The 14,838-nt window shown below is 53.9% G+C and overlaps 6 protein-coding genes across 6 annotated transcripts; 3 read left to right on the forward strand and 3 right to left on the reverse strand.

Moving 5' to 3' along the window:
* The first annotated feature begins 2,045 nt into the window (after positions 1–2,045).
* P152DRAFT_459697 (chitinase) lies at positions 2,046–3,794 on the forward strand. The gene is made up of 2 exons (XM_033679738.1): positions 2,046–2,247; positions 2,349–3,794. The coding sequence occupies exons 1-2, from the start codon at positions 2,074–2,076 to the stop codon at positions 3,573–3,575; spliced, it is 1,401 nt and encodes a 466-aa protein (XP_033532925.1). The 5' UTR covers positions 2,046–2,073; the 3' UTR covers positions 3,576–3,794.
* Positions 3,795–4,760: 966 nt separating this feature from the next.
* Positions 4,761–7,279, reverse strand: P152DRAFT_438417 (zincin; the record flags this gene model as incomplete). The annotated part of the gene is made up of 1 exon (XM_033677607.1): positions 4,761–7,279. The coding sequence occupies exon 1, from the start codon at positions 7,176–7,178 to the stop codon at positions 4,761–4,763; it is 2,418 nt and encodes an 805-aa protein (XP_033532926.1). The 5' UTR covers positions 7,179–7,279.
* A 153-nt stretch (positions 7,280–7,432) lies between these two features.
* On the forward strand, positions 7,433–8,284 carry P152DRAFT_474896 (uncharacterized protein; the record flags this gene model as incomplete). The annotated part of the gene is made up of 3 exons (XM_033681367.1): positions 7,433–7,459; positions 7,515–7,619; positions 7,670–8,284. The coding sequence occupies 3 exons, from the start codon at positions 7,433–7,435 to the stop codon at positions 8,282–8,284; spliced, it is 747 nt and encodes a 248-aa protein (XP_033532927.1).
* Positions 8,285–8,860: 576 nt separating this feature from the next.
* Positions 8,861–10,183, reverse strand: P152DRAFT_483183 (TBPIP-domain-containing protein). The gene is made up of 8 exons (XM_033681928.1): positions 10,051–10,183; positions 9,962–9,998; positions 9,895–9,907; positions 9,803–9,845; positions 9,685–9,747; positions 9,600–9,628; positions 9,166–9,549; positions 8,861–9,118 (listed from the first exon to the last, which is right to left on the reverse strand). The coding sequence occupies exons 1-8, from the start codon at positions 10,094–10,096 to the stop codon at positions 9,098–9,100; spliced, it is 636 nt and encodes a 211-aa protein (XP_033532928.1). The 5' UTR covers positions 10,097–10,183; the 3' UTR covers positions 8,861–9,097.
* Positions 10,184–10,194: 11 nt separating this feature from the next.
* Positions 10,195–12,447, reverse strand: P152DRAFT_483184 (Hydroxyethylthiazole kinase). Its single transcript, XM_033681929.1, has 2 exons — positions 12,011–12,447; positions 10,195–11,953 (listed from the first exon to the last, which is right to left on the reverse strand). Exons 1-2 carry the CDS (start codon positions 12,120–12,122, stop codon positions 10,485–10,487), a joined length of 1,581 nt encoding a protein of 526 aa, XP_033532929.1. The 5' UTR covers positions 12,123–12,447; the 3' UTR covers positions 10,195–10,484.
* Positions 12,448–12,816: 369 nt separating this feature from the next.
* On the forward strand, positions 12,817–14,717 carry P152DRAFT_68432 (uncharacterized protein). The gene is made up of 4 exons (XM_033683168.1): positions 12,817–12,834; positions 13,233–13,684; positions 13,742–14,239; positions 14,291–14,717. Exons 2-4 carry the CDS (start codon positions 13,250–13,252, stop codon positions 14,564–14,566), a joined length of 1,209 nt encoding a protein of 402 aa, XP_033532930.1. The 5' UTR covers positions 12,817–12,834; positions 13,233–13,249; the 3' UTR covers positions 14,567–14,717.
* Positions 14,718–14,838: the final 121 nt, after the last annotated feature.

The following is a 14,838-nucleotide window of genomic DNA, read 5'->3' on the forward strand; positions in this document are numbered from 1 at the left end:
CCACGAAGTGCTGCACGAGCGGCGTTGTCGGTTCCGGCGTCAGTTCGGCGATCAACTCCTGCCGGATTGCCGTCCATGACGCCCGCTCGCCCCCTTTGCGTGCGTCGTGGAAGATGTTCGTGCTACAGAAATGCGGGAAGGGTGACGGGGACGCCGCGGTGGACGAGAACAAAGAGGAGGCGTGAATCCCGTTGTCTTCCGCATCATGCGGTTGCGGCGATGGTGACGGCGCCGGACAGAACCCCCAGCTCAGCGCCTCGATCGCGGCGCCAACACCCGTGTCGCCGAACACGAGATACCGCTCCAGTACGGCCTGTCGGATGAAATGGGCGATGAGGCGCAGGTAGGGGTCGGTGAGGGACGAGGTGTCGTCGATGGCGAGGCCGAGGGCGAAGCGGGCGGCGCCGAGGTGGATAAAGAGCGGGAGGAGGTCGAGGAGGGAGATGCAGGTACGGGAGCCGTAGTAGGTGGGTGCGGAGGCGAGGCGGGGATCGGGGGAGGGGAAAGGGAAGATGGAGGTGAGAACGTGTTCCCGGGTGGCGGAGAGGTGCTCGTCAGGGATGTGGTAGTTGGTGAAGGCGACGGTGGCGAGGGAGGGGAGGTGGAGGTGGAGGGTGGTGGTGTAGTGGTTGGCGCGGTGGGAGTTGTAGTTTTGGAGGGAGGTGAGGGATTTCGGGGTCGGGTTGGTGTCGGTGGAGAAGAAGCGGCGGTAGAAGAGGACGCTGAACTTTAGGAGGTGGAGACGGTAGATAGTGCTGTCGGAGACGGAACCGGAAGAATCATGGCTTTGGGGTTGGTTGAATATGGGGAGGAATGCTAGTAATTTTGGTGAGCACTATGTTTTTCAATCGACAATGGAAAATTGCGAATGGACATGTGCGCCGGAAGACTCATACTGTGATGTTAAGCCGAGACATATCACATTACGATAGCCCCTGGCTCTTGGTTCTCTCAGGGGTCGCGAGAGGAGTGCAGCTGACGACAGATCTGGTGTTGGAATTTGACGGAAGAAATGGAACCTATTGCTTAGAGCAAGACATACATTCAACCATGCGTAATGGCAACTCCGGAGATTCATTTACCGGGATTGGAACCCCCGTTTCCAGCGCGGCCCGTTCCTCGAATATCGCGGTGGTCGCTTTGTACAGGAGAAAATCCAGGATAAGGGGATCCACACCCGGAGGAGCGGACGGATCTGCTTCATCGCTGGATGCCATTGTGCATTGATATCTTCAAGATTCAACTTAGAATGCCTCTGATGAGCGTTGTCTTGGAGCGCTATTCGCAATATAATGAAAGTGTAGGTGAGTACGGAGTACGGAGTCCGGGGACAATATGCATGTGAGGAAATGGCATCAAGCGGACGAAGTTCTTCGTGTGACTGCTTTGAAAGGAAAGCCAACTGATGAAAGAAGAAGTGAAACGACTACGACATATTTCGGACAACTAAAAGAACCACGAAGACAAGAGAAACCAAAGAAGCGAACTTGATTATTTCCAAGTGATCAGTTGCAAAAGTCGCGATAGTCGCGATAGTCGCGATGGTCATGTTGAGCGAGACACAATTAGCGGCAGCCGTTTACCAGCCACCCCATTACCCCAATTACCACCATAAGATGGTAGAATGACTTGGAGATCACTTTCTTTGCCGTTGAAGATAAGAGCTTTGCAAATATGACATCTCCAGCGTCGCTACTTGAGGTCTTGACTAGGTCATTGGGAAGCTTCTATCGGACTTTTTGGTTCGCGTATGATCAAATGTTATATCCATCCTCCTCACGCTGACACTTCATGTCGGCTGGGCGCTGTCCGCATCATGGATCTTCGGACACTTCTATATATTCAACAGCTCCTTACTGGCCATCGCTGTCCGATCTGCGGCTCAGTTTGTGCCCGATCTGATTAGATAGTATCCGGATTTCCGAGACAACCAGCCCCAGCAGTCAGCAGTGCCATGATGATGACTGCGCCACAAGATTGACGTAGGTACGTAGATACTCGATCCTCCCCCTACCCCTTGAAGTTTCCCTTCACCATGCATCTATAAAAGTTAATACTGCCCTTCTTGAAGCAATGCGTGGAAATTTCAAAGCCTATCTGTCTCTTGTCCTGTTGAGTGTTATTTCCGTCTTATTGTACAATTCTCAGTCTATCATTTACACTACCAAACCACTCTTCTCCGCTCCAGACACCATGAGTGGCGGTGACGTCGACGGCTATAAGGCCGTGGCATATTTTGTCAACTGGGTAGGTCCTTCAGTTTCACACGATCCATTCGAAGTCTATGAATAGAACCGTCAAGATATGAAAGTGGGCGTAATATAAATCAAAATACTAACCCTCCCTAGGCCATTTACGGCCGTAACCACCATGTTCAAGACCTCCCTGGCCAAAACCTCACCCACATCCTCTACGCCTTCGCCAACGTCCGCCCCGACACCGGCGAAGTCCACCTCACCGACTCCTGGTCCGACGTCGAAAAGCACTACCCCACCGACTCCTGGAACGACACCGGCCGCAACCTCTACGGCTCCCTCAAGCAGCTCTACCTCCTCAAGAAAGCCCATCCCCATCTCAAGCTCCTCCTCTCTATCGGCGGCTGGACCTACTCCTCCAACTTCCCCGCTCCCTGCTCCACCCCCGCCGGCCGCGCCACTTTTGCCCGCTCCGCCGCCGCCCTCGTTGCCGACCTCGGCTTCGACGGCCTCGACATCGACTGGGAATACCCGAAGAACGCTCAGGAAGGCGCTGACTTCCTCGCCCTCCTCCACACCTGCCGCGCGGAGCTCGACGCCCTGGCCGGGAAGTACGTCAACGCGGCCAACCCCGCCCTAGGACAGACGCGCGCCGCTCCCCCGCGGTTTGCGCTGAGCATCGCCGCGCCGGCGGGCCCGCAGCACTACCAGCACCTACCCCTGCGCGAGATCGGTGCGGTGTGCGACTTCGTGAACCTGATGGCGTACGACTACGCGGGCAGCTGGGACGCGGTCGCCGGGCACCAGGCGGCACTATATCCGTCGACGTCAGCGCCGCAGACCACACCGTTCAGCACGGAGCGGGCGGTAGCGGACTACGTGGCGGCGGGGATGCCGGCGGGGAAGCTGGTGCTGGGGCTGCCGTTGTATGGGCGGGCCTTTGAGAATACGGGGGGACCCGGGGAGGGGTTTCAGGGAGTGGGAGAGGGGTCGTGGGAGAGGGGGGTGTGGGATTGGAAGGCGTTGCCGAGGCCGGGGAGTGAGGTGCGGGAGGATAGGGAGGGAGGATGGAGTTATTGTTATGATGCGGGGAAGAGGACGATGGTTAGTTATGATACGTTGGAGATCGCGAGTCGGAAGGTGAGGTATGTGAGAGAGAAGGGGATGGGTGGGGTGATGTGGTGGGAGAGTTCGGGGGATAGGGAGACAGGGAAGGGGTCCATGATTGAGACGGTGGTCGGCGATTTGGGCGGTCCGGGGAAGGGGATGATGGATCGGAGCAAGAATTGCATCGCGTATCCGTTCAGTTCGTATGAGAACTTGAAGAAAGGGATGGTGGGAGAGGACGCGAAGCCGTACCCTCGAGAGGCGCCACAATAATGCTGATATCCCCAGGTTAGATTTCTCATTTCTGTAGTTATTACACGGACGAAATTAGCGAATCATGAGCATGTGAGCATCTTAGTTACTATCTTTAGTTAACTAACGTAATCCACCACCGAGCTGCGAACTTCAAATCTCACCAAAATCGGGATATTCTATAACCCGATATCTCAACAACAGCATGATAATAAAATCTAAAAGTCCATAGATATACTTTACTAGTCATTTTAATCCTTTACTGAAATTTATAGAGCTCTATCTATTGTAGTTGTAGATATACATAGATCCTTGGTGCTAAAAGGTGCTAAAATCTACTATGACCTAGGTATATCCACAACTACAATAGCTAAAGTTCTATAAATTTGAGTAAAGGCTTAAAATGATTGGTAAAGTCTATCTATCAACTTTTAGGTTTTATTATCATGCTGTTGTTGAGATATCGGGTTATGAAATATCCCGATTCTGGTGAGATTCGAAGTTCGCAGCTCGGTGGTGGATTACGTTAGTGAGTTAGGTAGTTCCCCACATGGGCCTCGCAGAGAGGGCTGACGGCCGTATGAATCTCTCACACACACTCTCTCTCATATAGTGGGTTAGAGAATCTGCTTGATATTTAGCGGTAGTTTACGATAAATACTCGTGTATTGTTAATTCCTTGCCTATTTGGGTCGCTAAAAGCGGAAGTTTGATCGACTGCAAATACCGACCTGCGTGGAGGAAATGTTTCAAATTGCTTTTTAACACAACGTCTACATTGGGCGAAGGCTTTCTAGCATCATGAACGGTTTTGATGACTTGGACTGATTCATTTTATATAATTTTTTAAAGGGAAAGAAGATGATAGTAGCGTTAAAGCATGGAAATACTCTCGCGGTGTCCAAGATGCACTCCGTATACTCTATGGAAATCAGCTAACTAGCAGCCAAGCTTTTCAATATTTAATGTAGGCACAGTTCCGTGTGTTAGAAAATAGCTGAAGAGCGCAATTTACATAGGATTATAAGAATTGCAATGTGTATGGAGCCTTTGAGTTGGTTTGAGGTCAAAGTACCTCAGATTCGTCCCAGCACGGCAGGTGTCCCATCACCCAGGGGGAGGAGGTTAATACTTCTCTTATTTTCTATCTTCTAAAACTTGTACATCCGACCGTGAGTTGCCCCTAGAATCTAAAATATCCAATATCTAGCCATCATAATGATCCGCATCTTTGGCAATCCCCCACCTCCCCACCTCCTTCATCCCCGCCTCCCCTCCCTCACTCAACTCCGGTCTACCCAAAACACCGGCCACACACTGCCACCCATCCCGTCCACCTCCCCATCTAAGCACCTCATTCTTATATCTCTCCCCCGCTTCCCGGCTAATCGCACCATGCGGCAGCCCCGGCTTCTGAAACACGTCCTTCCACACCTTCGCCGCGATCGCCCGATCGAACAAATACGCATAATACGTCGCCCCATACCCGACCAAATGCCCAAAGAACCCATGATACGACGTCCCCCGCGGCTCTGGCACCGACGAGTACTCCTCGTACACCCGCCGATACACCTCCGTCGAGTCAAATGCGCCCCCGCGATTCAGCACCGCCGCCGCCTCCCGCCCATGCAGCCCCGCGTCCAGCGCGCTCAGCACCACCTGCATCTCGACCTCGCCGGCCTGTACGAGCTTCTCGCGCTCGAGGCGCGTCGCGATGCGCGCGGGGTCGAGCGGCTCGCCGGTCTCCCAGTGGGTGGCCCAGAGGGCGAGGGCGGCGGGGTCGGTGGCGAAGCGCTCGAAGAGGATGGACGGGAGCTCGGCGAAGTCGGTAGCGCAGCGGGTGCCGGCGATGTTGTGGAGGGAGGTGCGGCCGAGGAGGGAGTGGATGGCGTGGCCCATTTCGTGGTAGAGGGTGAGGAGGGAGCGAAGGGAGAGGAGGGTGGGGGGTTGGTTGGAGTTGGCGGAAGGGCGAGGAGGGGGGAAGTCGCAGATGAGGGCGATGGTGGGGAGTTGGTGGAGGGAGTGGGTGGTCGGGTTGTAGGAGTGGGCCATGCCTTCGGTGGCGGCGTCGACGAGGGAGGAGAAGGAGGGGGTGGCGGTGGGGGATTCGGTGGCGAGGTCGGCGAGTTCGGTCGAGGGGATCTCGCGGCTACAGCGGAGGGTGAAGTGCGCCGGATGGGGGGATTTGCCTTCGCGGGTGAAGAGATCGCAGTACATGACGCCGATGTGGCCGTCGTTTTCGTCCATGACATCGAGTCGACGGACAGACGGATCCCAGGTCTCTCCAGGGGCAGCCTCGCGAGGGACAAGACGCACGCCGTAGAGTCGGCTGAATATACGCGACAGTCCCTGCATGACGGAACCAAGCGAGAAGTAGGCGGTCAGTGTGTCCGGGGTAGGGATACGCGACCTGAGTGAGAATAATCGGTTGGTGTAATAGTCGCGGTCCCATGCATTGATCGTCTCAGGGAAAAGGGTACTTCCGTGCGCATCAGATTTCTTGAGCTCCAGTAAACTCTGAAGCTCTTCGCGGACCTTGGGTCTAATTGAGGTGGACAGAGCATGCAGGAACTGGTTCACTGCTTCGGGTGTTCGTGCCATCTTGTCGGAGAGTGCCATATGCGCATAGCTGTCGTATCCCGAAACCTGTGCGACTTGGGCACGTTTCTGTAGGAGGACTTCCAGGCGATGGATGGTCGATGGTGAGGCCTTTCTACTTGCCATGTAAACCTCCCTTCGCGTATCGGGATCCTCTACCATGCGAAGGGCCTTTGTTGTAGTACTTCCGAAGGACGGTAAGATGCTTTTGCCCCACGAGCTGATCTGTTTGATGGACACAGGATCGAGCCCCTTGAGCTTCTTCGTGTTGATCTGGATGTATTCCATTTCCGGAGACATGCGCTCCACAAAGTCGGCTCCGACCTCAGCAATCTCACTAGATAGCTCTACAAACTGTCTGCGGACGTCATCCGGAAGATCGATGGCGGATTTGGCAAAGTCGCGCATCAGAATCTCCGCGACGACCTTCTCCTCGTGCGACCAAGCCGATCGTACCTCGGGCATGGACCAAGCCTTTTTCAGTTGCTCGTTCAGCCCGGTTGTGGTGTTCAGCTGGTTCATATATTCGAACATCATCGCGTATGCGTTGGAAGCGGCGGTTTGATACCGTCGATCCGGATGAGACGACCGGACAAAGTCCGCCAAGTCAATGACTCTGCAAAGTAGGTCGCTCAGCCTGTCCAATTCTCGGGCCATGCCCTTGTACTCTTCCAGCGTCGAAGCTGCTAGCACTCGGTCTACTAGCTTGGAGCATCTCTTGAGCGTGACCGCAGCGAAGGCCTGAAAGCCATCCGGGCTCTTCAGGTACCGGTTATGGAAAAGTCCGCGATGCTCGTTCCGAAGCTGTTCTTCGGCTTTTTGAGAGAACTCCCTCCAGAACGAAGGGGAATCAAATATGAGCCGGAGGTTGGTATCATCCTGTGTGGTTGCCGCCGAGTAGTTTGGTTGCCATATGGAGGATCTTGCGGCGTCGACAGCAGCAGCGGCGCTACTCGCACTCCGCGTTTGTATGCGCTGAAGGCATTTGGCGCATGTCCACGACTGCTTTTGCAGAGATTTCAGCATCTTGAAGTGCTGTCGATTCTCCGCACCGTCTTTGCGGCACTAGCAATAGTAAGGAGGACAAACAACCAAGAAATGGAAAGTTCCAAGATGTTGAATTCTTGGTTCTTGAATCCTTGACTCTTGTTACTTGAATACTTGATTACTTGTACTCACCATCGCGCACGGGCCATTCCATACAAAGATCTCATGTTCCTCGGGCAGCAACTTCCGAAGCTTCTCGACTGTGACCCATTGTGTTTGAAGGAAACGTAAAGATGGCGGCTAGTTTTGTCCTGAGACCCGTAGGTGTTATCTCTGGTCCGTTGATGAGCGATTGATGCTAATTCCTTGCTCCAGAAATTTCTCGTCCGGGCCGCAGTTCTCTCTGCTGGTGCCTTTGCGGCAACCGGACAGACGGCACATGCAGAGGAGGCATCAGGTTCTCCGTCACAATTAACTGGCGTATGTGTTCCCGATATCAGCTCATATATAGTTTTCTAAATGGATAGAAGCTCCCCCGCAAGCCAATCTACGATGACGACCTTCCCACCGAGTCCGCGGCTCCGTCCCTCATCCACGCAGAACCCTTCTCTCCATCCACGAAGCGTGGTCCCACCCCGACCGATCGCCTCGCCTCCTATGTCAAAGAGGTCCGGTTGCAACTCTACAACGGCGCCTCGGCCACCGAAGATTACACCAACAAAACACTCACATCCGCCCTCAACATGGAGAACACGATAGCCACCACCATCGCGTCCCTCGCCCCTCCGCAAGGGTCACAAGAGCGCCTCGTCCCCGGCCTCCTAACCGTCCTCCTCTCCGTCATGGGCTCGTCAATCCTCGCTCGGAACCGAAACATCTTCTTGCGCGCCTCGTTCCCGGTCGCCGTGGGTGTCGGAACCATGTCATACATTCTACCCGCGACAAGCCGCAATGTCGAAGGGTTGGTGTTGAAATGGGAAGAGAAGGTGCCGGGGCTGAAGGAGGGGCATGAGGCGACGAAAGAGCGGGTAGAGCGGTTCATTAGCACCGGTAGGGCGCATGCAGGGATGGGTGTGGCCATGTTGGAAGAGAAGATTGGCGATGGGCGCAAAGCGGTGGAAGAATGGGTCAGCAAGGGCAGGTAGAGGTTGTCTACCACAAATAGAAAGCGGCGTCCCTTCCATGTAAAGCATGTTTTATTATGAGCCATCGACGAGCCCATTGACAGGTGTTGTACTAGATCCATCATCAGCTTGTCCATATTATAAAGTTGGACTAAAGTGTACACCAGTGCTTAGACTCGAACCTACGACCTTCGAGTTCATTATCTGACCAGAAAATTCCACCAGATTTTACCCCTATCTACACTGGTACTTCCCAGACGCTCACACTCCCGCTACCCCTTACACCCTTTCTATACCCTCTCACGCCCTCCACGTCTTATCTGGCGAAGCTAAAAGTATCAAAAATGAAAAGAGCCCAAAAAAGTGGTCTCTATGGTAGCTACCAGTAGAAGGAGGTTTCATTTTTGGCCCGTTTCTGGCATGTACAGGTTAGCCCCCCCAGCGGGATCAGACAGCGTAATGAAGTAGATTACCCCAGTGGCCGATTCCAAAGGGGGGAGCTACTCACACTGCGAGACTCGTGCTGATCTTAGTTGAAATTGAGCATTTAAAAATTATAAACAGAAAACATAGACGGCGGGCCTTGGGAATCAATTCACCCACCATCTGCGATTGCCGGCTGAGATGGTCCTTTCATTTTCATTTCAGGCACTCCTCTTTCTTGTCATTGCATTGGTTCCATTTTTATTACATCGTGTTTGCCTCATTACTGTCATTTCGTTGCGGAACATAGAGCATACAGCCCCTTTTCACATCCCCTTCCCTCCCTGAATCAATACAACCCCTCGAACTCCTACCACCACCCAGCATTTCCCCCTCAAACAACCGCCCTTCCTACGCTAGCCCGAATTGTTCCTAAACACAATCAGCACATCTCAAACCAACCCCCCTTCCATCCATACCTTCAACTCCTGCACATCTCCCCCACTCATCCGAACCCCCTCCTCAATCTCCGCCCACAAATCCCCCGCAATCTTCCTCCTCCGCCCCTCAATCGCCCTCCAATTTCTCACCGCCGCCTCAACCCTCACCCGCTCCGCCTCCGGTACCGCCGCGACTTCCCCGCCGCGCAATTTCTCTAGCTTAGCCGTCAGACTCGCTTTCTCCGCCTCGCGCGTCGCGATGCTGGTTAGGAGTTCGGTGGGGGATTGCTCGGATGATAGGGCTTGGAGTTGGGATTTGAGGGTGGTTGATTGGGAGCGCAGGTCGGTGACTTCGTCGCGGAGGGTGGTGATTTGGGCGTCGAGGTCGGCGAGGGCGTCGGGGGAGCAGTCGTCTGTAGTGGTCTTGGGGGTTAGTTCACGGATGACTACTATGATGGGACACGGGGGGATACCTGGATGGCGTGATAGACGAGTTGCTTTCCTGTGAATCCTGTCATTATGCATGGTCAATCTGACTCGGAGACTGGAAAGAGTTACCAGCCGCTCGGCCTTCGATCGTTTTCCGCTCATGGAGGTCCTTGAGGACCTTCACCGCGACGGCTGCTAGGGTAAGCATCGAATACGCTCAATCACTCTCGCTTTCACAATCACTGACTCTTAGTGACCTTGTTATGCAGGTTCGCTGAGATATCAATGGCCTCACACGTCATTAGCCCGATTGACTTCACTTGTGACCAGACTTCTCACTGAATATGGCCGACTGAATTCAGTCAGCTCCAGCTCTTTTACAGGTAGGGTTAAAGAAATAACTCACTTCTGCTTCCGAAGATAGGTGAGGATCATATCGGCGGCTACCATTGCTCGTCAGAAGAAGCAATGAGTACCGTGCTCACTGATGTGTACCTTGGTCGCCAGACGCCTTCGCCTCCTTCTCCTTGCGAGGAGCCATTCTTCCGCAACCGTTGGAACAAGTGGTTAGAAACTGCAATATGGTAATTAAAGTTGGATATCAGAGGTAATGAAACATTTATCTACAATTCGAGAGGTAGGTAGTCAAGCAAAATGTGTAGGATGAAGTGCGTTTAGACTCTTGCTGCCTCAGGCTTGGTTTCACCCTTTGAACAAAAGCAGCCGAGACGATATTCGCTACATCAGGTCAGTGTTCACTCTCTAAGTTTTCCTCCGCTGTTACTCCCATCTAGTCCTCCCGAGTGCTATGTGATTTTCATGGCGACAGTGAACCGTCTTACGCCCCTTTCACTCATTAAACTCCACAAACAATCTCCAATCTTCAGCATATCCAAGGCTGATATTCAAAAGCTGGAACTCATGCTCGCTCAATCAAAGTTCACCACGTTGACCTTCGCCCTCGCCAAAAACACCCCGTCCTTGGACCGCTGGACCGCGACGTTCCGCAGCGCATACAGACTGTCGAGGAACGCAATGCCAAAAGTCCCAGGCCCCACAACGCCCGGTTTGGCGGCTGCCACCTCGGCCGCGATCTCGAAGAACAGAACGCCGGCCATCGCAGCGAGCAGCTTATCCTCCTTTGCGACAGCTAGACACGCCGCGATGGTTGTCCCGAGCGTGCATCCGCTGCCCGTGATGCTCCCTAGGAACTCATGACCATTCTCAATCGTGAAGGTTCGCCGACCGTCGCTGATCACGTCGGTCTTGCCGGTCATGAGGACCACGCAGCCTTCCCGCAACGCCAGATCCCGGACCAGGCGTGCCTTTTCCTCGAGGGTGGACGTGCTGACCCCGCTGTCGACGCCGCGTTGCTGCACGTCCGTCACGCCGTACACCGTGGTGATCTCCCCCTCGTTCCCTTTAATCAGGTCAAAGTACGCCTCGTTCATCAGCTTCTTCACCGTCGCCCTCCGCAGCCCCGTGGCGCCTGCCCCTACCGGATCAAAGACCACTGGCCCGCCCACTGCGTTGTACGCCTGCGCCGCCGTGATGTACGCCGCGATGCTTTCCGGAGTGACCGTCCCCATGTTGACGACCAGCGACCCGCCCAGCCGTGCCAGGTCGACGGCTTCCGCGGCTTGGGTCGACATGATCGGGCTGCCGCCGATGGCGATGGCAACGTTGGCGGCGAAGTTCTGGACCACGGTGTTGGTCATGTTGTGGCAGAGGGGGTTTTGCGTGGCCACGCGCTCGATCACGGAGAGGAATGGCGTCTGCTGGGAGAGGGCGTCGAGGATGTTTGTTTGGGTTAGAGCGCCGATGAATGGAGGGGGGTGGGCAAGCGAATGCCGGAACTGTTTGGCGGCCACTTTGGGGTCCGCGGCGGCGATGATTGCACTGACAACTGCTACTCCATCCAAACGTGTGCTGTCTAAGACCGATAGCTGGAAGTTCACGCGTTCGACGTTCGACAGATTGATACCGCCAATGCAAACAGCCTTCACCTCCCTGTTTTCTTGGTGCAATGCGCGCAAGACCTCTCTCGTCCCCGCCACACCGATGATGGATTTCGCATTCTCTTTCGTCGGCGTGGCATAGACCGTCCCGACGCCAACATAGTCCGCTCCCTGGCGGGCGGCCGTCAGCGCCTCTTCCACACTGCACGCGGTCACGCCGATGATGGCGTCGTCGCCGAGCATTTTCCGCGCGGTCGGTAGGTCGATGTCATCTTGTCCAATATGGACGCCGTCGGCGCCAGCGGCAAGGGCGACGTCGATTCGGTCATTGATGAGGAGGGGGATGCCATGGGCCTGGGTGACTTTTAGTAATTTCTTTGCATTGGCGACTTGCACAGCGGCGTCGCTGTCTTTGTCGCGGTATTGGACGATCGTGACTCCTGATTATGATGGTTAGTATCTATTAGTGGGATGAGGATCGGGGTTGTAGGACACACCTCCTTCCACGGCTTTTCGCACGATTTCTACTAGATCTCTGCTTCCGAGAATCTTCTCGGTGGAGTCTGTGACGAGGTATAGCTCGTAGTTGACCTCGGACTTCTTCATCATTAATTTCCCAGGCGTTCTCGTCACCGCTTAGGGATTTTACAACGATTGTTCTCTTTCTAATTGATATTTGTGGAATGATTGTGATCCGGAAACCCTTCCGTAACACTTAGGAAGAGGATATCTGGGCATCCGGATATTCAGATATCGTCCTTCCCTAGGGGACCCTATGCATCCATCACAGTGGCCCAGCCCAATCACGGCCAGCGTCCTTTACAAACAACCCGGATATTCAGTAATAATCATCTCCAGGTAATAGATCGAGATAAGAGACACAGTCATGCCCGGGATTATTCCAGGGAAATAATTATAACTATTCATAATTCACTGTCCTATTTGAACCTGACACTGCAGTAGGTGGGGATGGACGGCCTTGTTGGCGAATCGGTTGTCGACAAGCTGCCGTTCTGCCGTGTTTTCCAGAATTGCAGTTTTCCACCACCAACGACGGCGAAGAGAAAAATCATCCTGATTGGATCAGCATATCAGGCATCAAGGCATCAAGGCGCCCACATCCATTTCCGTTCCCTTAAATTCTCCCATTGCCTCCCGACTTCCCTTTCTCCGCTTCCACCTTATTCTTTGCAACAAACCATCGATCCTTTGATCAGATTTTCATCATCATCTACCTCTCAATCCCATTCTTGGACGCAAAAACGCCCAGGAACATTCCGTCCGACTGCTTCTGCCCTCGCACACAAGTCGTTTCTTGAACGCTTTCAACACACGGCGAACAACTTGCTCGGCCTTTCCCCGCGGCACCTTCTCTTTGACCTTACCATCCATCGGAATCCCTCGCCTTCAATACAGTTCGACGACATCGGGGTTTATGTATTCGACCCGTGACCACGCTTTCCGTCTCCAACCTCCTCCTGATCTGGATCCTCTTCGCATACCGAGAGGACCAAATCGTATCCGGCACAGTACGAACGGGTGACTATAGGGCACCGTATCTAACGTTTCATATGAATCTTGATTGATATCCGATCCACCGGAACCCTTATGCTACCGACGAGCTGTATGTCTTTTTGTAGCCTGAACAGCACGAGTCACTCTCTTGGTCGTCCGCTCTCGCTCCAGCCTCAATCCTCCCACTAAACGATATCTCCGTCGTCAACCGAACCGTCAAAATGGCCACCGTCAACATTCGCCGCGATGTCACCGATCCCTTCTACCGCTACAAGATGGAGAAACTCCAGTCTAAGATCGAAGGGAAAGGAAACGGTATCAAGACCGTCATCGTCAACCTCAGCAGCGTGAGCAACTCGCTCGCCCGTCCTCCTTCCTACGTCATCAAATACTTCGGCTTCGAACTTGGTGCGCAAACCAACACCAACCCCGCCGATGATCGTTGGATCATCAACGGTGCCCACGAAGCCTCCAAGTTGCAAGACTACCTCGATGGTTTCATCTCCCGGTTCGTTCTCTGCAAGAAATGCAAGAACCCTGAGACCGATGTGCACATTAAAGACGGCCGCATCATCCTCGATTGCAAGGCCTGCGGCCAACGCACCGACGTCGACATCCGCCTGAAACTCAGCTCGTTCATCCTCAAGAACGAGACGGTCAAGGGCAAGAAGGACAAAGCCACCAAGAAAGCGGAGCGCAAGGCCCGAAAGGAGGCCAAGGCGAATGGTGAGGATGATGGTTCTCCCAAGGGCAGTCCCAATGACAGCAACTCCGACAAGGAGGAGGAAAACGGCGACGTCGAGATCGATGCCGGAAGCGACGACGAGCTGACTCGCCGCATCAAAGCGGGTGCTCTCCAGATCCACGAGTCGGACACTAAGGAGATCAAATGGTCCGTGGACACATCCGAGGAGGCGGTCAAGGCTCGTGCCAACCAACTCCCGGATGACCTGAAGCGTACGGTGGTTGTCAATGACGAAGACGACGATGGCGAGAGTGGAGAAAACGTGTACGACGTGTTGGGAAGCTGGATCCAAGAGCAGGCGAAGGAGAAGGGTGGCGTTACCGAGCTGAAAGATGTTGACGTCTACCTGAAGGCCAAGGAGCTCGGGATTGAGACCAAGCATAAGACCCTGACTGTCCTGGCTCAGACCATCTTCGACGACGGTATCGTCAAGGAGATCGAGCCACGTAGCTCCATGCTCAAGACGGTGTGTACTCTCTTCCTATTATATTTTGCATATGCTAATAGTGCCATCTAGATGATCAAGGACAATGAGCGACACCAGAAGGCGTTCCTCGGCGGCATCGAGCGCTTGGTCGGCAGAGATCGCCCGAACCTCATCCCTCAGGTCTCGGCCATCTTGATGAAGTTGTACGACAACGATGTCATCTCCGAAGAGGTCCTACAGGCCTTTGGGAACAAGGCCAGCAAGAAATACGTCGACATCTCTACGAGTAGGAAGGTGCGCAAGTCGGCGGAGCAGTTCATCCAATGGCTTGAGAATGCAGAGAGTGATGACGATTCGGAGGAGTAGAAATGGATCGATGGTGTGCAAAGCTACCTGTCTGCCTGGCTTGGGTCATTCGGTCCTAGACACGTGCAACGGTGCTTTGCCTACCCACCGACCTGGTTGTGCTGAAAATGGACTATCGACGGTTCTATTGTTGGGTTTACGCAAATCTTCACTCTCTCCTATCGTCTTTCATAGTCCTTAATCCCCTGTATACGAACAGAATCACATTATTCCTCCGATGCATCGTTCCACTCTCTTTAGTATTCAATAGCGTAGCAATCAGATAGCTTCGA

This window comes from Eremomyces bilateralis (assembly GCF_010015585.1).
Source record: "Eremomyces bilateralis CBS 781.70 unplaced genomic scaffold P152scaffold_14, whole genome shotgun sequence".
Taxonomy (NCBI): Eukaryota; Fungi; Ascomycota; class Dothideomycetes; order Eremomycetales; family Eremomycetaceae; genus Eremomyces; species Eremomyces bilateralis.

Coding starts and splice junctions, on each gene's coding strand:
- P152DRAFT_483183 (XM_033681928.1), bottom strand. CDS start 10,096: ATGGCTCCTCGCAAGGAGAAGGAGGCGAAGGCGTCTGGCGACCAAG. Junction 9,550..9,599: donor TCGTCTATCACGCCATCCAG/GTATCCCCCCGT, acceptor CTAACCCCCAAG/ACCACTACAGACGACTGCTC. Junction 9,119..9,165: donor GAGATGTGCAGGAGTTGAAG/GTATGGATGGAA, acceptor GATTGTGTTTAG/GAACAATTCGGGCTAGCGTA.
- P152DRAFT_68432 (XM_033683168.1), top strand. CDS start 13,250: ATGGCCACCGTCAACATTCGCCGCGATGTCACCGATCCCTTCTACCGC. Junction 13,685..13,741: donor TCATCCTCAAGAACGAGACG/GTCAAGGGCAAG, acceptor GCCCGAAAGGAG/GCCAAGGCGAATGGTGAGGA. Junction 14,240..14,290: donor GTAGCTCCATGCTCAAGACG/GTGTGTACTCTC, acceptor AGTGCCATCTAG/ATGATCAAGGACAATGAGCG.
- P152DRAFT_483184 (XM_033681929.1), bottom strand. CDS start 12,122: ATGATGAAGAAGTCCGAGGTCAACTACGAGCTATACCTCGTCACAGAC. Junction 11,954..12,010: donor GCGAAAAGCCGTGGAAGGAG/GTGTGTCCTACA, acceptor CATCATAATCAG/GAGTCACGATCGTCCAATAC.
- P152DRAFT_459697 (XM_033679738.1), top strand. CDS start 2,074: ATGCGTGGAAATTTCAAAGCCTATCTGTCTCTTGTCCTGTTGAGTGTT. Junction 2,248..2,348: donor TGGCATATTTTGTCAACTGG/GTAGGTCCTTCA, acceptor AACCCTCCCTAG/GCCATTTACGGCCGTAACCA.